The following is a 27,279-nucleotide window of genomic DNA, read 5'->3' as shown; positions in this document are numbered from 1 at the left end:
TCTTTCAATCCCTCAATTTCAATTTTTTTAATTACAGCTTTCTTACAACAGGTATTCAAAATCTAATTCAGTACAGGTTGCCCGAAATTTCTCACAATAAAAGGCTTATTTTCAATTGCATACAACTTAGCCAGGCACCAGGCTACAAGCTGAAATTTTTCATGCCAGATGTCTGACTTAGATTGGATATTGATTTTCTTTTCTTCAGAACTTCAGAAAAAAACAAAGCAAAACAAAACATTAGTTGCTTCTGAGATTTGCATAAAGCAGCTACAGAAACTGACTGGACCTATCTCTTAAATATATAAATCTATACAAAGGTGTTGCATATTCCCTTAGTGTGCTCTGTAGATAAAATTATCTGTATTTCTGAAGCACTAATTCTTTGCACCACAGAAACCTGGAGAAAATCACCAGTTTTATTTTCATTGCAAAGTTTCAATGAAGTGTACTTGTAAGGCCACATGGTTAATGAGAAATATAAAAAGAAATAGTAAAGATCAACTCTTATTGGAAGAGACAGGCATCTCAAAGAAAAGTTAGTATGTGATTATGCAGTTAAAGACTCAAAAAGTACATGGACAAGAGGACAATAAGATTTCACACACAGTTCTAACTCTGCTTCTCTTATATTTTTAAGTACTAAACTTTAGATTCTTACAACTCTTTGTTTTGTTTTGCTTGTTTTATACTAAAAAACCCTGCCTGGAATTATAGCACAGAATTGAAAAATGCATCACATAGCATTGGTCACACTACAAAAAAAGTCTGTTTCGTTAATCCCTTATCCAGTTTGCTATCAAAAGAGTCACATCTGTGATCTACACTGTCTGGAATCCTAAAAGCTCAGAACTGCAGCTGTATCTTCCCAGCAAGGTAATCAGAGACTGCAAATAACCATCAAATATATCTTCCAAAAGAGCTCTCATTCAGGAGGGGGTTTTGTGAGCTGTAGAGCAAATGGATGGAGAATTTCTTTGGAAACTCCATGGTTAATCAAGAAACTGTGGAAGGAATTGAAGATGGACACTGCCCAAAAAAACACATGATAGAGGGGTCCTTTTTTAGAATAATTCTATATAAATCTTTCTGTAAGTGTCATGAAAACTCCAAATACAGGTCTTAAACTAAGCTGTAGTCCTTTTTTTTAATTAAGGCAACACACCTCAAAACCTTAGGGCTGCTTAGTTATTGTTGTTGTTGTTTGTTTTTTCTTAAGAATAATAATGTTTTTAAGTAACTCTGTAATCCAAAATCATAAAATGCATAATTACACCATGAAAGTTTTAAACATAGAAATGTATGAAAATCTAGAATTTTGCCTCAAAAGTTTTAAATGTATAACCATATATTTATTGTTTAAATGTCCTACATCATGGCTTAAACCTGTGACTTCTTTAATATTGGGAATTACAGCCCTCTGTGTAAATGTTTACTGGCAGTAGACTTCAGTTTCTATCCTTCACTTTCCTATTATTCAAACTCCTCTGAGAGACCAAGTAGCAGGAAGCATTAAAAAACGAAACAAAACAAAACAAAATTGGGTGACTGTTTAGCCTAATATTCCCTAAAAAAAATAGTTTTTTATTTTTATCATCTCAGTTAGTTGTATCCAGGGTGACCTTTGCCCAAAAGGTCTCGATGATGGACATATATTTAAAAATGCAAAAATCTGTGCCATTACCAAGAGGGAGTCCAAATAATCATATGTGGGCTCAAAAACTCTTTGTAAATATTGTAACATCTTTGTTTAAAAGGCAGGCATTGTACATGAAAGCTAACTTCCATTGTTTCCCCAAAACACTCCTTAATAGCTATATCAAAAAATGTGATTAAAAGCAGGAGTCCGTGTCAACTTTCATAAAACCATAGAATGGTTTGGGTTGGAATGGACCTTAAAGATCATTTAGTTCTAATCCCCCTGCCATGAGCAGGGATACCTTTCACTAGAAAGTGTGTCCTTTCTTAAATATAAATAAAACCAAGCTTCAGGATTTCTTTTCAAACAGCATATTTTCAAGCTATGTTCTTTTAAAAAAGAAAATTATGTTTAGATGCAGCGCAATTGCTTTAGAAGAAAAAAACTACCAATTTATTTTCTCCTTTCCTGGAAGAGATGAACTCAGTTCTTAGTGCTTCGACAGCAGAAGTTATTCTCTCTGGAAATGTGGTCAGGGCCCACATGGAGTCAGTCCTGCAGTTGCATGAAATATCTCTAGCACCAAAGCACATCTTTCCCCAAGGGACATAAAATTTGCTGTACTCATTGGCACACACCCTCAGCTGTCATGAGAGCTGAGCTCTCTGGGGTGTGGCTGATGGATGCTGTTGGGTGCAGCTGGCACAATGCACACAGGGATCCAGCACAGCACAGTCCCATCCCAAAAGAAAGCACCAGAAATCCACCTGATACATTAGTAGCAGATGAGAAAAGAAGGCATAGTATATCCACTAATATTCACTAAAATAATTGTCTCAGTCCTTCTCAGCTACCTCCAGGTGAAGGCAATTTCAAAGCCCAAAGCCACATCAACTAAAGGAACCTAGAGCTTAAACGGAAATCTCAGGAGAGGATGTGTAATTTAACTTATTTATAGTTAAGTAACTACAGGAGTAAATTGTAAGGCAAAACTTGGACAAAGTGGATTCATGGGGTGGACAGTTGAAAATCACTCTAGAGCATCAAAGAGACAAAACTTGTCACAAGAGTCTACATAAATTAAAAATAGTAGGTGTTCAGGATTTGTTTTAGTAAATTTCATTAAAATATAATTTATCTAAAATTAAATATTTTCTAGAAATAATTATAATGAAAAACAATTTCCCATTCCAGTTCCATAAAAAGTGTTAATATAGCCCAAGTACAAAAGAAATTATAAGAAATATAACCTAAGTACAACAAAAAAATTTACAGTCTTCATTGAAGATCAGAGTTGGGATTTAATTTCAGAAAGGATTTTTTTTCCATTGGTTAATATTTTTTTAATTTGCCTAAGACAGGCTTGAGCCATGGTCATGACTGGTTTTTTGTATTTGAACAAAACCAGACTAAAATGTAATTAAAACTTTGTGTGAATTTAGTTTAACATCTGTTTTAGCATCCAAGCATTTTCTATCATATTTTAATTGATAGAATTTGTTTATTTTCTTCTTAACTGAGACACCCTCACTGTTTCCAAGGAGGTGTATGACTTCTACCTACTATTTATATATAAACCATATGTGTGTAAATATATATATATATATATATGAAATACCTTTAAATACCTATTTGTGTTTCCTCCATGGCAGTATTTCTTTTTAGGTGGTGCCTTGATGCTCACCTGTGTCTAAGATATGTCTCAGCTGCCTACTACTGGGAGGAAGTGTTTACTGCACACTCCCAAGGCAAACATTGCACCAATAGAATCACTGAACAACCCATGAGTCTGGCTGACAAAAACAGTAACATTTCTAACCTTTAATTCTCTGGCCACCTTTATGTGGGTTTCTCAAGTGAGGCCAGACCTGAAAGCAGTCTTATGCACACAATCAATTTATGAGTGCACAACCATAATTTATTGCCCGTGAGGCACACCAGTGGCTGCGGCTAACGGGGTGTGATGTGCTCAGCAGTTCGTGAGCAGACAGACAAAGCTGCTCTGTAGCCAAGCTGGCCGGCAGTTGGCAAATATGCAGGAGAGCACCAGCCCTTGGGTCGTTCTTTGCAGTAGACTGAGCTTTTATGAATTGCCACCTTTCTCCTCTCTGACTTTACATCTTCCCATATTGCAGTTTTCCTCTTGAATCGAGGATGATTTCAGATTTTCTGCTTCCAGTTAGTTCTTTTGCCAGTAGCAGTTCTGCACTCCTGTGGGCTTTTTATTTCTACTTTTCAACTTACATGAGCCAATGGCCCATGTTAACTGCCTCTCTAGAGCTGACAGAGAATGCCACAGTTCAGCAATATCTTCCCTGTCTCAAATCTGGGGCAAGGGCATATGTGGGTCCTCTTTGCATGTGTACCCTTATTCTCAGCACTTAGAAACTCAGTGTCCATCAGCATCATTTGGAGACAGAGAGCATAAGTGCAAGCACAGGAAAGCTGGTATGACCGTAGCTCTGCAGGTGAGGTTCATAAGAGGCATGGCAAAAAAAAAAAAAAAAAAAAAAAAAAAAAAAAAAAAAAAGAGTGTCCCAAAGAACTAGCTGTCCCAGATCTGGGAAAGGCCAATGCATGTTCAGCCAGGTTTGGAAGGGAGGTGTGGCAAAAGATGGTCCTGACCAGGCTGTCATAGACATATCTTGGCTTGGTGCTCACCCAGTGCCAGGCCCAGGGGTGGCAAGGAAAGGCTGCCAGGGAGGGCAAGGGGAGCACAGCGGTCACCTGCCCTCCCCCACCTCTGCCCTCTTTCTTTTCTCCATCACTCTTTTCAATATGTCTTTTTAGATCAGCCCTTTCTTTTCTTCCTCTTTCCCGTTGGTTCAATATGATCCTGTTCCTTCCTGTTTCCCCTCATTCCCTTTTGTCTTCTCACCTCAATTTCACTTCCTAACCCTTCTTCCCTGCCATGACACGACAATCAGTCTCCCTTGAGTCATCCTTACTTCCCCCCAACGTCCCCTATCACTCTGACGTCTTTCCCCCTTCCTCCCCCCAGCTCTGACGGACGCGGTCCTCTCACCCCACTGAACCCTCCTCCTTTATAAAGAGATTTTCCTCTTTTTAATCCACGAGACCCCCGGCGCAGCCTCAGCACCCGGCGCACCGTCGGCACCGCGGGTCAAGAGACGATCCTTCCTTCCTTTCTTCCTTCCTTCGCTCCTTCCAGCGGGAGAGCCCCGGGCGGGGACAAAGCCCCGGCGGCTCGGCCCCGACACCGCCCCGCGGGATGGGCGGCCGTGCCCCGCGGGCTGCGGGGCAGCGCGGCGCCGGAGCGCAGGTGGGCGGCGGGCGGCGGGGCAGGGGCGGGCGGCCGGCGGGGGCTGCGGGGCTCCTCTCCCGGCCCGACGGCGCTCCGGGCGGGCGGAGGAGCGGGCGCTGCTGCTGCCGCTGTGGGCAGGGAGCGGGGGCGCGGCCGCTGTGGGCGCTCGGCGGAGCCCCCGGAGCCCCCGGAGCCGCGCAGGTAGGGCTGGCTCGGGCGGCGGAGCCGTCGGGAGGAGCGCGGCCGGGGCTCGCCGGCGCGGCGGTGCCAGAGCGGGCGCGGAGCGGCGGGGCCGGCGCGGGGAGGGGGCTCCGGGAGAGGCTGGGTACGGACGGGGCTGCCGCCCTCCGCGCCGCTCGGGAGTTTTCCCCCGCGGTAGTTCGTATACTTCAACATTTCTGCCTTCCGACAGCTTTTAAGCTTTCCGTTTGCTTCCCGTATTGTGAGAGAACAGATTCATGCGTTTCGTGCTGGACAATTAAATGTTGCAAAAAAGAAATCGCAGACTTTAAAGTACGGGAGATGTTACAAGGGGGACCAGACTCAGCATTCCAATACAAACACTTAAAAGATGTGTTTTGCTGTTGTAGCTATTACTTATACGTAGTTCTATTATTACTTAAAGCAATTTTGTCTTCAAAATAGAGATTTTTGTAATAGTCCACATGCCCAAGATTTTTTCTTGTACCAAACTAGTCTGTGACTGAAAAGTTCCCAGACATTGAGGACTTGGTGATACCAAAATAATTCAGTGCTCAATAACTGATTTCTAAGGGTAGTTTAGCTTTCAGCCACGTCATTCATTCCCTTTTGTGTTCAGACTGTAACCACTGGTTGTTGCTCCACTGGCATTTTAATTGGCATGTGACATTAATCTCAATTACATCTGAAATTCTCATTTCATAAATTCACCGGAATAGTCTCTTTAAAAACCATCTGAGGGTTTTTGTACACTGATTCTAAAAAGCAGGCATGCTAAAAGCAGACCTATTATTGCATTCTCTCCAGAGGTCTTAATGAAATAGCGATTAAAGAAACAGTTGGGACTTCAACATGGCTTTCCATGTGGAGGGGCTGGTGGCCATAGTTGTCTTCTACCTGGCAATCCTGGCAGTAGGGATATGGGCTGCTTGGAAAACCAAGAACACCGGCAGCAAAGGAGATCGCAGCGAAGCCATTATAGTCGGTGGAAGAGACATTGGTTTGCTAGTTGGTGGATTTACAATGACAGGTATGTAAAAAAACACCTTACTGTTTCCTAGTCAGTGTAAAACTTGTCAGTTTTCCATCTGAATGAATTGCAGTCTGCATGTTGAGTAATGCAAAGTGGGGAAAATAGATATACTTTTTATCCAATTGTAGCATCTGTATAGAAGAAACAAATATTTGTAAATCTTACAGAAAGAATATATTTTAACTAGTTTACATATATTTTCATTCCATATTCATCTGTAGATCAGATATGTTTGGGACAAAAATACAGAATTAATATAGATTAATTAAAAAGTCTTAACATAATTGTTATAGTTTTTAAAACCATCCATATTTGTGTGTTATTGGGTTTGTTTAATCTGAGTAAAACAAAGTTTATAGGGAAAAAGATTGTTGGGAAGGGGAGGGTGTACAACATAAACTAACTTTCTAAAAGAAAATTGATATAACTCCAGACTTGTAACTGTACAGATTTCAGCAAACTTATTTTGTGGATTCTTTTAGCTTCTTTTTCAGCAATTGGACAAAATAATGCTTTACTCTCAATAGTAGTATGAGTAAGAAAAGGCTGGGTGAAGGAAGAGTTCTTCACTGATTTTGTAAACAGTGCTCTCTGAACTCCCAGAGCCAGTCAAACCAGCCATCTTGCCTGGGTAAATAAGATATTCACAATACTGTCCAAAATCTCGAAACTTATATTATGGTATTGGAACAAAAATGCATTATAGGAAGAGTGGATTTGCCCACCATTATATTAAGGCAAATTAGTGTTTAGGCATGGTGGGGTTTTTTTTAATTCTTAATTTAATCTAAATCCTATTCAGGCAAAGCCCTTTCAATTGCCAAATTGAATTTATCTGACTGTATTTATGTTTTGCTGTTTTGCCCTGCTCTGCTTTCACAATTATCTAATAAGGAAGAGCCAAGTAAAACTTGGGCCAAAAATCTGCATTCTTTATTTGAGATAACTTCACATTCTTTTGCAGGGGTATTTTTCTCATTCGAAGACTGAATGTTTAGATATTGAGTAAAGAATGTTTGTAAAAGTCAATAAAGTTTGAATGCAGTCAGATGTTCTGCTTTTTGCACTATGCTGTAATTTACCATATCACGCATCCATCAGCTACTGGTGCATGAGGATGACGAGAGTCTGCTCATAGTGAGAGCTGGTTGGACTGCTTTCTGCTGAATGAAATGTTTTCAAGGGCACTGAAAACAGAATGTTTTGCAGAAATATTGGTTGCCACAAAACAATAAACATTGAATCAGGGGAGTCAAAATAAAAAAGCATTTCCCGCAGAAGTGGCTACAACTAATAGCTTTGCATATAGAAGATACAGATTCTGGTCTCCTTCATCCTATTTTGCAGGAATACTTTGTGTAACAGTGAAGCACAGATGAGACCTGAACTGGGATTTCCTGTATCTCAGGCATGTTCTGTAGCCACCAGAATTCACACCCGCACATGTTCATCCTGTGTTGTGCAAGCTCTAGAGATGGCGCAGTGTCTCATCTTTGCAGCAGAATATCAGACTGATCCCAAAGCCTATCACGGATTTTATACTCTCAAGGCTGACACTCTTTTTCCCCTGTGCCTTCCTTCAATCTGGCAATTAGAGCTGGATATGGCAACTAACCTACCTTTCAGTTGTAGTGAACCACGGCTGGTGCATAAAGCGAGATCTGGGCACTAATCTGCTGAGCCAGGGGTTCGTCCGAGCTTTGTCTCGGTGAGGGTGTTTGGGGCACTCGATTTCTAAAGTCATAACAAAACAATTATGAAAGTAAGCTGATGAAAATTGACAATAATTTTTACAGGTTGATAATTTTTACAAAAGGTACATACATTTCAAGTGCATACCTGCTTTTTAAAAAATGGTTGGTGCTGATTTTGCACCTCGCAACCCTGACTATTCGCAATACATGACTATTCCAACACCGTCTTTATGTTTTCCAGGTTTAATTGTCTAAATATAAATTAGAAAGCAAAGCCTCCCTACAACAGGAAAACAAGAATTGTTTTAAAGATTTCCAGAAAGGATATTGGTTTTATGTACATGAAGCACTTTGGGTTATGAGATAAGGCCTTATTCTCTCTTTTTTGCCTGCGACAAACGCTGCAATGTTCCTCGGGTATGGGCCATGAAAGTGGTAGAAGTTTCTAGGGTTACTTAGTGGAGAGGACGACAGCACTGAGCCTATAAATTTGAAATAAAATTCAGAATATAAGCACCAAAGTCAATATTACAGAGTAATTATAGCTGATTTTCTAAACAACATTGAAAAATCTTAAAGCATTACCTATGAATAGCAGCTGTGAATATTTTTGGATATATGCTGTGATCTTAAAGGAGAAAAAGCTGTATCAACCAGCTACTGAAATGCTGAATACAAAGCCTGTTGAAGGTTGAGTGTGTCTGCAAATAAGAAAACAGAAGGAGTGAAAAGGTTGAATTGTGGATGGATCACAGCAGCTTATATTAAAATGAAATAACATTGTACCACAGTAGACGCATTTAATCTCTGTGTAATTTTTACATAATTATAGATAAAATATTGCATTAAATTCTACCATTCCTTATTTTTGTGAATGATTTTTAAAGAAGTGATATCTGAAACAAAATTTAATCTAATTTGATTTTAGTGATTGAGTTTAAACCTCAAAGGAAATAGTTGAGATTACATAACTAAATACTCACAAACATGACCCAAAAGGATATATTGATGTAATTTTTGCATTTTAGTTGGATAGACCTACATAACCCTTCTACATGAAAAAAAATATTACACAATTCTATTTTATTCTAATCTTTGGATCAGAATTTTCATTTTACAGAACTTGATGAGTTTATTAAATAATTTGAGTGCTCAGACAAGGAATTCATCTGAAGAAATACCAAAAATTTGGTTTCCTAGTATATATCACTATATATCAAGAACTCAGAGATCAACTTCTGTGTGTCTCACAGGAACTACAAGAAAAATTGCACTCCTTACCCTCAATATTTGTTTGATCCTTTTTTACAGTGCATGTTTTAAATGGATGTTGGTATTTGCTGCATTTTTTGTTCTTCAGACGGCAGGCAAAGAGAAGATTAAAATAGATTACCACATGAATGCTTCCATAGATTATTAAATATTGTATTCCTTTTGGCTGATTTAGGTAAAAACAAAAAGAATTTCACCAAAAATAATGGTATTAAACTAACTTTAAATTGTGGCTTACCAAATGAGGATCAGAAAATTAATATCTAAGGTTGAAATCCCATCCTATCTTATCCCTTTATAATTCTAATGTATTTACCTGTGTCAGTGTACGTGCTGACTATCCATTCATCCCCTCAGAAAAAGACATATAACACCTTCCTAGAGCTCTGTGGTCCTTGCCAGGTGTTCCAGAACAGTCATGTGCACAGAAAAAATTGATTAGCAGCAATTTTTCAAACACCAATCCAGAAATCAAGAAATAAAATTAAAAATAAGGGCTAAATCCTTCAATCCTTACACAGCAGTATCTGTCTGCAGTGCAGACAGTGGCAGGTAACGACCCCTACAACATCACACAGAAGGGAATTGACTTGATCTCCTCCAGAAGAAAATAAGGGAGCTAGGCACGGCACCAAGTGCCCTTTGGGGAACATCTGACATCTCTGTAGCAACTGTTGGCAAATCAATGCTGGAGCTGGAAGCCCCATTCACCACAGCTGCAGCAATATTGGACATCTGCCCCTGACTGTGGGATATTATTCCCTCCTGTAACCAAGTATATAATTAATGTAGAATTCATGCTTAGGCATTTTCTGGGGAAAGAGACAAATAAGCTTCCCTTTGTAAATATTTACTTTTTGATATTGGATACACGTGCTTATTCCACAAGATTATGCTGCTTGAGACACAATAAGCAACACACATCCCAGGTAGTCAGGGATTTTTCCATAGAGCATGGGGTCCATATTGGGACCAGTACTATTCAGCAGCTTGGTCAGGGCCATGGACAAGGGGAATGAGGGCCCTTTCAAGCAAGGTTGCAGATGACACCAGGATGAGTGCTGTGGTTGGTACTCTAGAGGGAAGGGATCCCATACAAAGGTACCTGACCCAGTGTAAGAGACCAAGTGTAAGATCCTCCACCTGGATCTGGGCAAACCCAAACATGGATACAGGATGGGTGATGAGTGGATTAAGAGCAGCCCTGTTAAGAAAAATTTAGAATCACAGAATTGTAGAATCATCAGGATTGGAAGAGGCCTTCAAGATCATCAAGTCCAGCTGTCAAGCCAACACTACCACTGTAGCCCCTAAACTACATCACTCAATGCCAGATCCAGACACCTCGTGAACACCTCCAAGGGATGGTAACTCCACCAGCTCCCTGAGAAGGATATTCCAATGCCTGACCATCCTCACAGTCAAAACTGTTTTTCTAATGTCTAACCTGAATCTCACCTGCCTCATCTTAAGACTGTTTTCTCTTGTGCTTTTGCTGCAGGCATGGTAGAAGAGATGGGCCTCACATCACTACATCCTCCTATCAGGCAGTCGTAGAGAGCGATGAGGTCCTACTCTTCTCAAGACTAAACATACCCAGCTGCCTCAGTTGTTCCTCATCAGACATCTTTTCTAGACCTTTCACAAGCCCTGTCACCCTTTGCTGGACACACTGCAGCATCAATTCCTTTTTAAAGTGAGGGGCCCAGAACTGAGCACAGCACTAGAGGTGCCAAGTACAAGGGGATGTCTTTCCTGCTCCTGCTGGCTGCACTATTGCAGATGCAGGCCAGGCTGCCACTGGCCTTCTTGGCCACCTGGGCACACATTTCCTCATGTTCATCTGCTGTTGATCAGCATCCCCAGGTCCTTTTCTGCTGGACTATTTTCCAGACACTGTCTGCAGCCTGTAGCACTGTCTGGGGTTGTTGTGACCAAAGGCTAAGACTCAGCACTTGGTCTTGTTGAACCTCATGCAGTTGGCCTCAGCCAATCTCTCCAGCCTGTCCATATCTTACACTACTGCAGATCAACACTCTGACGCAACTTTGTGTGATCTGCAAATTTGCCAATGGTAGATTTAGTCGCCTCATCCAGATAATCAGTAAAGATATTAAACAGGACTGGGCCCAACACTGATCTCTGGAACAGGCTGGGAGAGTTTGGATTGTTTAGCCTGGACAGGAGAAAGATCTGTGCAGACCTGATAGCAGCCTTACAGTACCTAAAGGGGGCTTATAGAAAAGATGGGGATTGGGGCATGAAGTGAAAGGATGAGATGCAGAGGTAGGGAATTGAAGGGTAGATTTAGATTCTGTATTAGGAAGAAATCCTTTGCTGTGAGGATGGTGATGCACTGGAAAAGGCTGCCCAGAGAGGTTGTGGTTGCCCATCCCTGGAAGTGTTTAAGGACAGGTTTGACAGGGCTTTGAGCAACCTGGCCTTGTGGGTGCCATCCCTGCCCATCACAGAGGAATTAGAAATAGAAGATTTTTACGGTCCCTTTCAATCCAAACAATTCCATAATTCTAGAAATCCGATAAACAAAGTATGATATTCCCTTCTATCTTAATTCACACTGTAAAGAGTCACAAAATCCCAAATGTTTGGCAACTTTTTATGTAGATTATGTATCCTTGCTCTTCTTGTTAAGAATCAGCCTTAACCCATCTTCCCCACGTGGCTCCATACGGTCATCACTCACCCTTATCTCTGTAGTCCACAATAGTTTTGATAACCAAAACTCTACTCGTAACAGGGCTCCTTGGGTCGCTTCTTTTTTTGCAGCCTCTCTCTCTGCATGCACACCCTCATGAAAGTCCATTATACCATTTCCAACAACAGAATGGCTCATTCCTGTGCTTCAAATTGCTGAAAGGGGGACAATTGTAATTCTCTGGTTGCTGGAGATCTTTGATTCTAAAGCCATAGTGAAATTCAGCAAAATACCCTCTAGTAGTACTTGAGAGATATCACAGCCGAGCAGAAAAGAGTAGTTATTTAGCTCTTAATAAAATTTCTTAAAGAATTTTGTTAAATTTTCTTAATTTGTTTTTCTCTCCAATTGTTTGTCTTAAACACAAAATCAAGTTTGCCTGCACAATGGTGGATGATGGGAAAATTCTGAAGAATGTTTAAGAAAAATACATTTCCAACAATTGTGACTTTTTACACAGAAACCCTAACCACTCTTACATGAAAAAGTAAAGGGTTCTGACACAAACCAAAACATCATTACAAAAATCTAGGACTGTCTGGTCCTGTTGAAACTGCAGACTTGGATTTCTAAAACTTGCTCATTACACATCAGAGATAATAATTTTTTTTTTGCATGGAATCTGCAAACAGGAAGAGATGAACTTTATTACTTGATTTGTTATGAAATATTTTTGCAGATGTAATCACAACACATTTATGTGTTGGAGTTTTTCTCTCATATATACTGTTGATCCCAAATTCTCAAATGTAGAAACTTCCCTTAAAGGCAGAGAATAAACTCATTAAGTGTCAGAGGTCGGTATATTAAAAATACTGCTTTTTGGAGAGAGAGATAAAATCAGAAATATTGGAGATAGCACATATCCTTTATTGACTATGGCTCAAGGAAAAATAAAATAAATGAATTAAAGTTTAGAGTTTAGAACTTTTATGGTGACAAAAAAAGCACCACAACTCTATATAGAAATATTTTGAGAACTCCGAGTTTATTAGTATGCTTCATGTAACAGCAAAAATTTAACAAGGTTTAAAAGGCTTTTTTTTATTAAGGTCCTGGTAAATACTGTGTTCATCAAACTTTGCCTAATTTACATGTCCTACTTTAGACTCCCTCTTATACGTCTCCTTCATTTGTACTAACACAAACAAAATCGTAATAGTAAATAAATAGCGGGGGACTCAGCCCTCACATCATCACTGAGTATATAGAGACTTAGACACTTTGATGATTGCCTCAGTCCTTTTGACTTCTTTTTTCATATGCTTAGGCTGTAAATTCAAATTAGGGCTGCCTTTAATAAAAGGATGCCATGCCTGGCACTTGTATTGTTGATATAACAAAAAATAGCCATATCGTACATAATGATGATTTTATTATACAGTGTGTGATCTTTTCTTTCTTTGTGGACATTAAAGACTTTTCCATCTCTTCCTTTTCAGCCACATGGGTTGGAGGAGGTTACATCAATGGGACAGCAGAAGCTGTGTATGTTCCAGACTATGGTCTAGCTTGGGCTCAGGCTCCTATTGGATATTCCCTTAGCCTGGTTTTAGGTAAGCAAATACTAAAACTAATAGACCCTCATTTTAAAGAGTTCTGATGTCAGGTTCATTCTTTAAAATAAAAAACTATGGTCCCATAAAAGGTTGCTGAGGTAAACTGGATCCCTTCTTCTGGTACATTTGGCTATTGAAACAAAATAAAACAAGACAAAAAACAAGTATAAATAGTTTGATATCTCAAGTGTCCCAAATTGCTTGCCAAGACCTATTTGATTATTACAACCATATTCTTTGGGGGTGGTAGACGGGACCAGCAATGTGTTTAAATTGTCAATACCTGGTTTTATTTATTCAAGTTTTCGTTAATTGCCTATATGCTCTGGAACATGACCCAGGTGCCCAGGTGTCAGTACACCTATAAATCTTGAAATTAGACAACCATCCTTTTGGGTTAGGAAAGTGCTTATACTTTATAGATGTCCACCAAGAACCTAGGTAACTTTTCTGATTTTGTGTAGGAAGTATGTAGAACATATTTCCTCAGACTAGAAACTATTTTCTTAAAACTGAAACATGCAATCTCTTAAATGTACCAAACTCTAAATCACATGTCAGAATGCTAATGCAAAATCCTGATATATGCAGGGAGAGAGTGTAAAATACAGACAGCATTATAAATTCTAATGCTCAAATAATGATGCAACTGTTTAAAAAGCATGTTGTTTCAGAAAAAAAAGATCCTGTGTTTTTCATATTTCCTTAACGTGACTGATGTACTCACTTTTCTAATATAACTTGACTTCTCAGTCTATTCTGAGTCTATTCTCAGGGTCCTCACACCTAATCTGTCCCTTTGTTTCCTTATCCAGATCCTCTCTCACATTTTATTTCTTCCTATACAACTTGTTTTTCTCCCTCTTTCTTTTTTTCCCCTTAAAAACGCTTTCCAATGTCCTGTCCTAGTTATCCTGACTTCCTAGGCAGAAACTTCCCCCACTGCAGATGACCCTCCCTGACATGACAGGCCAGCTCCAGTTCTTGCCACCCCTGAGAGCAGCTCTGTGTGCTGTAAGGAAAGCAGGGGCTGTGCATGTCTGCCTGGAGATGAGTTGGTGCCATTGGGAGGCCCCGAGGGTCGCAATCCATCGGTGTCATTAGCTGCCTGTTGGGATTGGAGTCACAAGCGTCCTCCCGGTCCTCAACTATAGTAGATATTTTTGCCCCCAACGAAGGAGGAATGAGGAGGAGGAGTCCATCTTATCAGAGGGCTAATTACTTACTTTATTATACTATATTGTTCTATACTATATTACATCTGTATTCCATTACATCTAAACTGAATCTGCCAAGCACTCAACTGCACTGCACTGCACGGAATCTCATGACTGTCAGCCCACAGTCCTGACACACACACACCTGGATCCAATTGGCCAGTGAATCAAAACACACCAGAATCCAATTATCAGTTCCCTTCAGGTAAACAATCTTCCACGATGCATTCCATTTGTGAACAAACACAGGAGCAGTAAATGAGATAAGAATTGTTTTTTCTTTCTCTGAGGTTCAGAGAATGTGAAACCCAAAAGTATTCTTGGGAAGAATTGTGCCTTGCTTTTCTCTGTGAGGAGAAATGTGGTAACACTCAGCCTCTGCAGAATTGACACAAATTAACAATAGTCCAGAAGAGTTAGCCTCTCTGCTTGTTTTCAGCTGTTTAGAGATGCCCAGACTTGTTTTCCTGAAAATTATGATGGCTACTGCAGAGAAAAGCAGTCTGTATGTATAACCACATATCTCTCTGCAGAACACAGAGAAAGAATTTCTCTAGGCATGATCTGTACTTGAAAGCTTGAGGAGGGAAATTCTTTATCCTTTAAAAAAACACATAATCAAAATTATAAATACAAGGCAGGGAAAAATATTACTGCTTCAGACAGGAAGTATTTAAGATTAATTTAATCTCCCTGTTTGTTCTCCATACAATTTATTTTCCATAGTTTTTCAAGTAATTTAGTTTTAAAAGTTTGAATACTTCCTATTTCCTTTAACAGGTGTTTGAACATAATAATAGATCATGTTTTTTCTTCTTTAATTGTCTTTTGCAATGATGGCATAACAAGTAGACTAGGAAAAGGATCCATTACCAAACCAAGAATCACAAAAAAAAAAAAAGCTGAAGGGTTTCTGCATCTACCTGTCTAAACACAGCATTCACATAAGCACTATAAATTGGGATGACAGTGTATGACCCAGTACCTTCTGTTCAGAGAACTTGATGAAATGAAGAAATATGAGTTATAAAAGGCAATACATAGGAATTGGGAAAACCTTCTGCACAATATGATGAGTAAATGACATATCTTGTCATGAGGAACCTAATTAAGGATTGCCAAATGCCATACAGTATATCTTACTGGGAACTGACAGGGTTTCCACTTCGTAATTATACCTTATACAGCAGTTTTACTGTGATGACTTGGTTACAGTCATGTGCAGATCTCAACTACGCAGGTTTCCATACAAGGGCTCTTTCAGCTTTCCTCAGATAGAAAGACAGAAGGAATTTGCCCAAGAGAGACAGAATTTGAGGAGGGAAGGCCTTTGCACATTTATGTACATATCTAGCCCATATACCAGCCAGGCAGAGCAGAATAATGATATATCAAAATTCCTGAACATGCATAAGTGAAATAACTGTATGAGAAGTATTAATGGAATCTGACACCAGCAGAACTCAGAAGACCTCTGACACACCTCTGACACATCCTGCAGGTGTAGTAAAGTTGTTTCAAACATACATAATAAATCTGAATTATCCTGAAATAATCAGATTTGCTGTGTGTGCACTAAACCACATGTGAAATTCTATTTCTGATTCAGGAGTCTCGGACTGTTTTATTTTTAGAGTAGGAGTATGTGAAAATTCATGCTGGATTCCAGTCTAAGAATCAACAGGATTAGGTAGAAAAGCCATTCTCTTAGGCTAATCCAAAATTAGACAAAATTCTGACAGCATCCATAATGGGAGATTACATAAACTGAGCCAGAAAAAATAAGAAAAAGGCTTTTTTTAAATCATCAGAATATAGATACTAATGGAGTATGTGCGTTTAAGTAATTCTGTAGACATACGTTAGAGTTTCCAGAGGATATTTTCACTGTACTTTTTACTTGCAAACAAACAAATAAACAAACACATACTATTGATGACATTTTTGTACCCTTAACTGACAATGAATCTTTTATCCCTTAATGGTAATGCATTTCTGAACTGCAGCTGGTGTCTTATGTGGCTTTTTCTTTGTAGGTGGCCTTTTTTTTGCAAAACCCATGCGATCCAAAGGCTATGTGACAATGTTGGACCCCTTTCAGCAGCTTTATGGGAAAAGGATGGGAGGACTACTGTTTATTCCAGCTTTAATGGGAGAAATGTTTTGGGCTGCTGCCATCTTCTCTGCCTTAGGTAAGGAATAAGCAGTATAAATATTAGTTTATTACAGGTAGAAATTATCAAGAATATCAGAAATGCATTAAAATTCTGGCTCCAAATGGTAACTATTTAAGGCAAGTGATTCAGACTGTGACATTTCTCAGACCCATGCTAACTAGCAAATAAACCCAGTAATGCTACCCCTTTAATTATTTTGATAAGGGAAAGACATGCAAAGTATCTATTCATTTTCACATACCTTTAAGTTGTCCCTCTTCAAAGAGCATGAAAGGATTTAGGAGCAAATTTCTGTTCATAGTGAGGGTAACATAAGTGATTGCAAGGGCCCCTTTAGTGTCAAATCTGACCCAGCTTTTCTTTTACATCTCTGGGATGAGAGAAGCCAGTCAAAATTTCCCTTAATGATATGTAATAGCATTTCCAATGCATCTTAACAAAATAATCCTTTGAATATAGGAGATCTCCTTATACAGACCATTCCATAACACAAATAATAGAAATAAACCAGATGCTAATCAATAAATTGAAGAATTCTTCAATTCTAAATGGCTTTCTTCTTGACAAAATGAAGAAAATAATCAAGAAAGGATTTGGAGAATTAGTGAAACTGTGACTCAATAGAAAATCACTCAGCTACTCATCCAGTCCTGAAAAAAATCAGCTTCCAGGGTTTTTAATTATATCTCAGGCCTGCATTTAGCAACCCCTTTAAGAATAGAGAAAGCCCTTGAGTTGAAGCACCAGTAATTGACTTTTACCAACTAATCATACTAATAATGCACATGCATGTGGTAATGCCTTCTAGCATAAGCTATTTTAAACAAAAATAAACTTTGAAGGTACTCTCCAACTGCGCTCTGATGAACTGCAAAGCAATGGGGAGCTTGTTTACCACCATTTCATCACAAAATCCTTAAAAGACTAAGAAATAACTGCATGCTGAGGTGATGGGAGTTGAATAACTTGAAGAACACCCAGAGTATTTGCAGTATTTTTTATTAAGGACAATCCATTCTCTTTTATTTCAACACAAGTGATGTGAATACCTTTCTAGATTTATATCACAGCCAACAGTTAAAGACTGTCAATGATTATAAAGGTCAAAGAAGATTTCAATTTTAACTATTCTGTGAGTAATCTAGTTCCTTTTTCACACCTATCCTCACTGATGAATGTTTAATCCCAGTATTCTTCACTACTTACTTTCCTTCCTTGGCAGGGTTATAGATGGGAAACACTGATCTTGAAGCTGTGGAAGAGGTCTGAGCTTGTCATTCTTAAGCACATGAACTTTGAAGGCTCATTGTGCAGCAAAAGCCACATCTATCAGCTCCCAGAAGTTCTTATATATCACACATCATGTTGTCTTCTGAGGCCAAAACTCTTTCAAATATGTACTCCAGAATATCCATCTACAATAACTGCAAGCACTAAAAGTACTTGCAAGATGTTTCATCGAAATCATCCTAATTAGGAGGAGAGGAATTTCTTAAACACGGTCTTAAAACATTGCAATGGCTGAAATAGCTGGTACATCAAAGGGAAATGTATAACCATCCTGATAGCTGCTGGAGGGGCCAGGCAGGAGGACACAAGCTGTTCAGGGCGTTTCTTGAGTGCACTGGCAGCAACTTCTTGACACAAATGATCAGGGAGCTGTTGTAGGGAGGTGGTGCCCTGTTGAACCTGTTACTTAGACACGAGGAAGAACAAGTCAGGGTTATAAAGGTCAAAGGCAGATTTGGCAGCAATATTCATGAGATGGGGGAGCTCATGGTCCTGAGAGGGGGGAACAAGGCAAATATCACAACTGCAGCCATAGACTTTAGAAGAGTAGAGCTAGGCCTAGCAGAACTGGTTGATATTCAGGGATCACCTCCTCCATGCTCAAGAGCAGTTCATCCTAACAAAAGGGAAAATATGAACCGCTGTTGAATGGGAGGGGGCACCTTGTGGTAAAAGATATGGAAAAGACTGATGTATTCAGTGCTTTTTCTGCTTAATTTTTTGCTGGCAAGATCAGTTTTTAGGAATCCCAGGACCCTGAGAAACTTGGGAAAGTCCAGTGCAAGGAAGACTTGTTGGAAAAGAACCAAGTGAGGACACTTTAAAATACACTGGACAGACACAGATTCATGGGACCTCAGGGGATGCATCCTGCAAGTGCTGTGACAGCTGTCTGTTAGCATTGCAGGAACATTCTCAGTATCCTTCTGAAGACTGTGGCAATCAGGGGTGGGCATAGCTGGTTTTCACAGACAGAACAAGAGAATGTACTCCTTACGACCTTGAGCAACAAAATGAAGTGCTGGGACACTTTTCCTTTTCCTAAGAACTTGCAAAATGAGAGATGCTAAACTTAGACCAACAGGAGCATCTCTTTCCTATTCCCTTTAAAGGTGCAGAAAGGGTGTGCAGAATATACAGGGTAATTATTAATGCTGTTACTGTCAGTCCAGAACCAATATATGCAACTTGACAAAGGTGGGGTTCTCATCAGACATGCTGTGATACACACACTAACACACAGTGCTTTGCTTTTCTCCTTAGGTGCGACTATAAGTGTGATCATTGACATTAATGTCAATATTTCAGTCATTATTTCTGCCCTGATTGCCACTTTGTACACACTTGTGGGTGGAGTTTATTCTGTGGCCTACACCGACGTAGTTCAGCTCTTCTGCATCTTCCTGGGACTGGTAAGTTTGGCTTTTTTTGCCCTGTTTTGTCAAGGATTTGTCCTGAGCACCTAGAAGGGCCAAGTGTGTACCAGGGGTGTACCAGGCACAGCATTGCTAACTGGCCAGACTCACAGAGTGCTGACTTTAAAAGTCTGCATTTGCATCAGTGTACAGCCTGTACTTGGGAAATAGTGCTGTCCAAGAGGTCTGATTCTCTGGCTTTTTTCCAGCCAGTCTGGCAGTCCAACCACTCTTACAATTTTCCTCTTGAGTATACATCTAACTCAGAATAGAACTGGTGCTGACTCCTTCCCTGTCAGTCTATAGGACTGTGACACTGGCAGGAGGCATCAGACATACTAAACTGTTGGTAGAGAAATTCTGTCACTGGACCTGCAGAACTGATACTCTACTGCTTCTCTTTTCTGTGGTTGTCACCTACACAGCTTAGTTAACCTCCTGTTAACTTAGTTAACCTTCCTGGTTTTTCCCTCATTTCCCTCCACCACCCTTGGAGACCATAATATAGGAAGTCTCACCAGATGTCTTGGCTCTTTTAGTGTGGAATTGAATATCCCTCATCAGCTATCAATGATATGCTAGTGGGTAGCCTTTTATTTTATGCTGTTCTTTAAGCCCCATATTGAAAAACATCAGTGTGACGCTGATCACAAGGGTGAAATCAAAGAAGCTGCTGGCTTTGTTTGCCAGTGGCAGAAACAGACAGTCAAAGGTGTGCAGAGAACTGTGATATGCTAAAATAAATGGAGTGGCTCAAGATGAAGGAATCAAAGGAAACCTTGGAGGCCTGGTGTTCTTTCTCTGCTTTCAACAGAGTTCTTGTGCAACTCTCGGAAAATTGCCTCAGCCATTGCTTACACAGGTGCTCACTAACCAGCTCTCTGTGTGTGCTTACTTTGTGGCATCTTGCTGTGAGGACTATAACCTTTAAGTGATTTAATGGAAATGGTGCTAAATAGCCTGAAAAAGCAAATCCAAGTTCCAGCTGGCCACCTCAAATGAAAAGTTATTCCAGACTTTCTTCCCTCATATCTTTTTTCTTCATCTGAACAGTGGGGAAAATACTCTTTCCCTAACATAAATGTTAATATTTGTGAGACATAAAGTTTCTACAGATGGTATGCATTACAGAAATTCCCAAAACTGGAGAGAAATCAAAGTACAGAAATTGTCTTCCAGCATGATCCACTCATGAACCACTAGAGAGCCTGATCCTGCAGGAATAACATAAAAATTAGTGTGAACCCGATGGGGGGATGGGAAGAAAATGAAGGTTGTACAGAAGTTTTCTAAATTATTAGATCTATAGCTTTTTAGTGTTTTGTTTAATTCAGGTTGGGCTCTTTATGTAATTTCCCATTTGAAATAAACATCAGTAATGTAGTGCTGAAGAACCCATATTCATGAACTCAAGAGTGTCATCAGTGAGGCTGAAGAGTCAGTATCTAAATGGCCATGCTCTAGGGAGGCAGGTTTAGAACACATGGGACCCTCTCACAGTAGATGTCACAGCAGAGGAGAGCACAGATGATTCAGTTATCCCAGCTTCTCCTCCAGACTCTGGAGCAGTTTTTACTCCCACTGTCACAGAGCTTTGCTGCTCCTTCCTCTAATGTCTGGTGGTCCAGCAAAGAGTGTAAACAATGTATGAGGAGGTTAGGTAAAATAGAACAAAGTTGTGTAAATGTGTATTTTCTTCTGCTTTTTCAGTTTCCATTTATTAATTCTTTGCTCACACTCTCAAGGACACATGTGAGCTATCCACTACCAAGCCCTCTGGATTTCAGAAATGTTCCACCCGCACATAATCTGACTTTTTGCAATTCATCTTGATAATTTGGTATTCAAACAAGCAAGAATAAGAAAACTAGATGAGTGTTAATCATTAAATTTCACAGATTTAGAATATCTTCTTTAGACCTGAGCACATTGTTTCTCTTTGGTTCCAGTGGATCAGTGTCCCCTTTGCCATGTCCCATCCTGCAGTAACAGACATTGGGCTCACGGCTGTGCACCATGTGTACCAAGCACCTTGGCTTGGATCTATCAACTCCCTTGACATCTACACATGGTTGGACAACTTCTTTTTACTGGTAAGTGGTGATTTGTATGAAGGAGTAAAGCATTTAAGCACTCACACCATGTTACTGTGACAGCTGAAAATGATGGAGTCTAGTTAAGAGTTTCTATCAAATTGAAAACTTTTACCCTCTTGACTCCTGCTTGATATTTCTGCACATTTGAATGATTTCAGTGACATATCAGCCAGCATTGCCAGGAATGCAATTTAAATAACATCAGGCTGAAAGAGCTGACATGTTAAAATTAAATAAAAGTGTGCAGCTAATGCTTAACTGATGTAATTGTTGGCAGAGGAATTCATATATTGCAGAAAGCAATAAATACATTATACAAATGATTAAATATGCCTTTGGTATAGGGAAAGAAAAAGCTGTGCAGAGATGGATGGCAGGATGGATAAATTCATACATGCACACATGCCAGAATGAACCATGGTCTTTCATTATTTAATACCTGTATTACACAAGGGATCAGTGGTTATTAAGTACTTTCCATTAGAGGATCTAGAAACACATGCTAACATTTTCCATTCTCAGTGTCCCTGTGCAAATTTACACTGGTTTTATTATCATGTTTTATTTTGGGATTACATTTTCTGGCTTTTTTTCAAATACTCACAGCCAAAAATCTTCAGGGTCTTTTTATAATTGGTCTATTAAAACATGTTATTTTATTCAGCATTCTCTCAGAGACCTAAAGTATGACATTAGCTCAAGTGGCTGTATTCTCTCCTGTAAGCCTGAAGGTTTAATTTGACCAAAGGAAAGTTTTGATATTGCCAAATTATGATACACTTTCTTTTCATCTAGTCTGTTTCATTATAGCTCAAGAAAGTTACACATTCTTGGAAAGCTTTGATAAAGGAACATTATTATCAAGGTGGCAAAGAAAAACAGTCATAAATAGCAAGTCAAAACCAGAATTGTCAGTGAAACATTAATTTAGTCCCTATGTGTGCATGAAGCTATATGAAACACCTGTATACACACTTTCTGGTCCAAATGCCTCCTGCCTCATTTAGTGTATAGAACTAGGTTATAAAATATGTTTGCCATTTTTTCTACGGTGTTTGAGACAGACACTTGGTTACTTAGTGAAGACTATTCAAATCCTGAATTGTTAGCACTTGAGTTTTCAACCTTTGGTAATGCTCTTTTGTGTCATATTTTGCAGAAATTATTTTAAGTCCATTCAGGATCTTCAGTTACATATCGAAATAAAAGAGAAGGGTTTTCACCATAAATCAAAACTTTTCCCTTTTTTGCCTATGTCTTCTACCAACTTTTATTGGTATTGTATTTGCTTAAGGCAGTGGGAGAATAATTTTTCAGATTCCTGAATTCAGTGTATACATAATTGTCCCACCTTCTTTAAATGACTAGACACATTCACAAAGGAAGGTAAAATCTTGCACTGATATCATGTCAGAGTCTAATCTAATTTTAGTGGAGCGGGAGTATTGGAGAGCAAATTCTTCAAATATAAAATATAAAAATATTTTTTTCCATAAAGTTTTATCAAATCAAAAGACTTGGGGACTACAGAGACTATGAAAGTGCAAGTGTTGATCCTAACTGTATAAAAAATAACTTGTCTAAAAGAATGGGATTTAAGCGGACTTACACAGATTTGGCATTGCTTGTGATAATGAAAGTTGCAGTTCTTACTGGCTGGCTGACATTCAGTAAATAAATTGAACAGTAGCAATATGGCTTTCAGCATTCAAGTGACCCTTGTGCATGTTCTCTGTACGGTGATAGTAAAACAATTCAGCTATCTCCCAGTCACAGCATTCTGTTGTGTTTGCAGACGTTAGGAGGAATTCCATGGCAAGCGTATTTCCAGAGAGTTCTTTCCTCATCTTCTGCCACATACGCTCAAGTCCTGTCATTCCTGGCTGCTTTTGGCTGTCTTGTGATGGCTATTCCTGCAGTGCTGATTGGAGCAATTGGAGCATCTACAGGTAAATGATTCAAAATCAGTAGTACAATAAATGTAAAATGAATAGTGCAACAAGTGTGTGAAAATAAATAGGTGACATACAGGTTAGATAACCAGGTGGCATCATTTTTCAACTCATGACTGCTTCAACAGAAGACTACACAGAAAAATAATGTTATAGAGTATTTCTCCCAAAGGAAATTGCTTCTACCACAGTGGATGAAATTAAATAATTTTGTAGATTCTAGATTTCTACAGACACAATACTTTTATTCAATGTTTGTGTTAGATTCTGGTACTTTTATTTGGTTAGTACAGTAATAATGGGGAATGGCTGAGGGAGCTGTGGTTATTTAGCCTGGAGAAAAAGAGACTGAGGAAGGCATTTTGCTCTCTACAACCTGAAAGGGGGTTGTAGCAAGGTGCATCTCCTACATAACAAGCAACAGGATGAGAGGAAATTGCCTCAGGTTGCAGCAAGGAGAGGTTTAGAATGGATATAGGGGAAAAGGTGTTCACCAAAAGGTTTGTCAAGCACTGGAACAGGCTGCTCAGGGAAGTGGTGGATTCTTCATCCTTGGAGCTATTTAAAATAAGTGTAGACGTGGCTCTTGGGGATGTGGTTTATTGATAGGCTTGGCAGTGCTGGGCTGATGGTTCAACTCAATGATCATAAACGTGTTTTCCAAACTAAATAATTCTTTGATTTAACACAAATTTCTTACCTTGACAAATATTTACTTGCCAAGGTTTTGCTTGTCATAGTGAAAGTGATCCCCATCATAATGACTGTGTAGCTAAACTGCTAAAAATATTCTTTTAGAAATGTTTACATTGCTTTGAGTCCTGTTTGTAATCTAAAACAGTAGTTAAACAAGTCACAAAAAAACCCATGGATCTCAGACTTATTTTATTGAATAAAACTACATTTATGAGCAATTTAAATTTTATTTCAGAGACAAGGAAAAATGCTGAGCAGAATTAAATCTGCCTAACAGAAACTGGTGTGACACTGCCTCTCTAAAATGCCATCGGTCTGGGCCTAGCAACAGTTTGTTCTTGAACATGCATGAAAATGTGGTAATATGAATAGCTTCCTACCTGTGAAGTCAAGAGGTGCTGTGGCTGCTAATGTCACTGATAACACACTGGTGTCCATATTGCAGCTTGGAACCAGACTGAATACGGTGTCCCTGACCCCAAGAGCAAAAAAGAAGCAGATATGATTTTACCAATCGTGCTGCAGTACCTTTGTCCAGTCTACATCTCGTTCTTTGGCCTGGGTGCTGTGTCTGCTGCTGTGATGTCCTCAGCTGACTCCTCAATTCTATCAGCAAGTTCTATGTTTGCTCGGAATATTTACCAGCTTGCCTTTCGGCAAAATGTGAGACAATGATTTCGTTTTTACTTTTAGAGAAAATTTTAGGTGAGACCTTCCCTAGGTGATACACAGACTATAATTTCATAATGAAACACCTCTTTCGTGTTCCTGCCTGTAACTAGAAAAAGAATTTAATTGCTAACAGTATGTTGAACAAACTGAAAAGCATACAAATAATTATGGTTGTGACTGATGACAAAAGTGAAAAAGCTGGCTTGGGGAGGGCAGCCATCAAGAGTTCTCATGGACATGCAATTTATCCAAACAGCTAATTAGTGTTGCTACAAGTGTAAGTTCCACTTAAATTTTTCACAAAATGAGACATTTTTCTAATCTTTTCTTTATTGGGAAATCATTTGGCATCAGAATGGTAATGAGTTGGAGTTTTTCTTAGGAAACAGAGAAGAAGAAATTCTGATGATAACAGTTTTTTTCTAGTTGTGATTCTATTTAAAAGTTATTTTTTACATTGCTGTTTTTTCTCTTTGACTCATCATCAAGCTTTTTGCTATGTCCAAAGAGTAATGGCTTTGGGAATGGCAACCATAACCCCTAGGGTTTTTTCTCTGAGCTTAAGATTGAGCTAGAGTTATTGGTTTATAATTATTATCGAATTAATCATGCAAAGCTTTCTTTTACAATTCAGTATTTTATATTGACTGTGTGTAAGTGTAGGCATATATAGATATATGTATAGCCATGAAAAAACTACCTAACACTGCCCTTTTTTTGCAGGCTTCAGACAGGGAAATTGTGTGGGTCATCAGAATCACTGTTCTTCTGTTTGGAGCATCAGCAACAGCGATGGCACTGCTGGCTTCATCGGTGTACGGCCTCTGGTACCTCAGCTCTGACCTCATTTATATCATCATATTCCCCCAGCTCCTGTGTGTGTTATTTATCAAAGGAACCAACACCTACGGTGCCATTGCAGGATACCTGTTTGGCCTTGTCCTCAGAATAACGGGAGGAGAGCCATACCTCTACCTTCAGCCCTTGATCTTCTACCCTGGCTGGTATCAAGATGATAACAACCTCTATATCCAGCGATTCCCATTTAAAACACTTGCTATGCTCACCTCCTTCTTTACTAATGTCATAGTCTCCTACTTAGCCAAATACTTATTTGAAAGTGGGACTTTGCCACCAAAGCTGGACTTTCTTGATGCTGTTGTTGCCAGATACAGTAGAGAACACATGGACAAAGCAACTCTTGTAAAAAGTGACAATATTGTATTAAATGAACTTGCACCTGTGAATCCACGACACAGTCTAACTTTGAGCTCAACTTTCACAAACAAGGAAGCCTTCAACTACGTTGATTCAAGTCCAGAACTGTCCAACACTGAAGATAATTAAAAAATCTCATAGCCACAGGCAAAACAATGAGAAGCAGGATATTCTACAAAGAAGTATTTTATCAGAAGGAAAGCAAGAATTGGAAATAAAATGCCTCTGCACATTCTTTAAGTTGTTTCTAGGAGAAGGAGCATCTCATGGAAGGAACTCTTTTCTGCTGTTATCTAATATGTTGGATTAGATCACAGAGTGTTTACTAAAGTATACGTTCAATCCCATTCCTTCCATCCAGAGCTATATACTGTACCATTAAAAAAATATTTAAAATTTAAAATATATGTAGAAGAAAATGTGCAACAGTTCTTAGCTAGGATATCATATGAAAAGTTTATAATACAGTAAGTCTGAAATATTATCACTCAGCATTTTATTGGCATTAAGTGAAAATATATTGCCACAGCTATAAGTGATTTATTACTAAAGAGCTAGTTGCTTGAGCAAAGACAGATAGATAAATTCCCTGGGGTTTTGGCCTGGTAATTTTTTTCCTCATAAAGAAATTTAAATAATACAATCTAGTAATTTATTATTTGTATCAGACAGCAAAATGCACAAATAGTAATAAATTCCTTTTAGGAGTGCTAAACATGATATATTAATTTTTAAAAATTAAAATTAAATCACCAGTTTAAAATTATGTTATAGCTGATATAAGGCAACCTTAAGCAAAATATGTTAATCTGGGTGTTCTCTTTCTTTTTCTGTGGTTAGTGACTGCCACCAAAATTCTTAGAGCAATAACTGGAATTGAAATTCAGCTTGTGAAAAATGGCTCCTATAGATAAACTCAAACTAAATAGATTTTTTCAGTGTTGGGTGAAGAAGACTTATCTTGACTTATCATCAAAATGAACACAAGCAAAGCAGTCTGACACCGAGAAACTTCAGCAATGGAATAAATATTGAAAAGTAAAGAGAATCAAGAATCTTTGAAAAAGAGAGGGTTTTCCCTGCAGAAAATTCCCAATTTTCACTTACTAAAAAAAGCTATTCTTAAAGATGCTGAAAAATCTTTTGGCTTAGTCATGCTGGAATTAC

At 39.0% G+C, this 27,279-nt stretch overlaps 1 protein-coding gene across 1 annotated transcript; it reads left to right on the top strand.

Moving 5' to 3' along the window:
- The first annotated feature begins 5,957 nt into the window (after positions 1-5,957).
- Positions 5,958-26,241, top strand: SLC5A7 (solute carrier family 5 member 7). The gene is made up of 8 exons (XM_058018624.1): positions 5,958-6,135; positions 13,263-13,376; positions 16,633-16,788; positions 19,327-19,475; positions 21,428-21,571; positions 23,370-23,523; positions 24,668-24,885; positions 25,618-26,241. Exons 1-8 carry the CDS (start codon positions 5,958-5,960, stop codon positions 26,239-26,241), a joined length of 1,737 nt encoding a protein of 578 aa, XP_057874607.1.
- Positions 26,242-27,279: the final 1,038 nt, after the last annotated feature.

Source organism: Melospiza georgiana, chromosome 2, assembly GCF_028018845.1.
Source record: "Melospiza georgiana isolate bMelGeo1 chromosome 2, bMelGeo1.pri, whole genome shotgun sequence".
Taxonomy (NCBI): Eukaryota; Metazoa; Chordata; class Aves; order Passeriformes; family Passerellidae; genus Melospiza; species Melospiza georgiana.
This window is presented reverse-complemented; position numbering and strand designations above follow the sequence as displayed.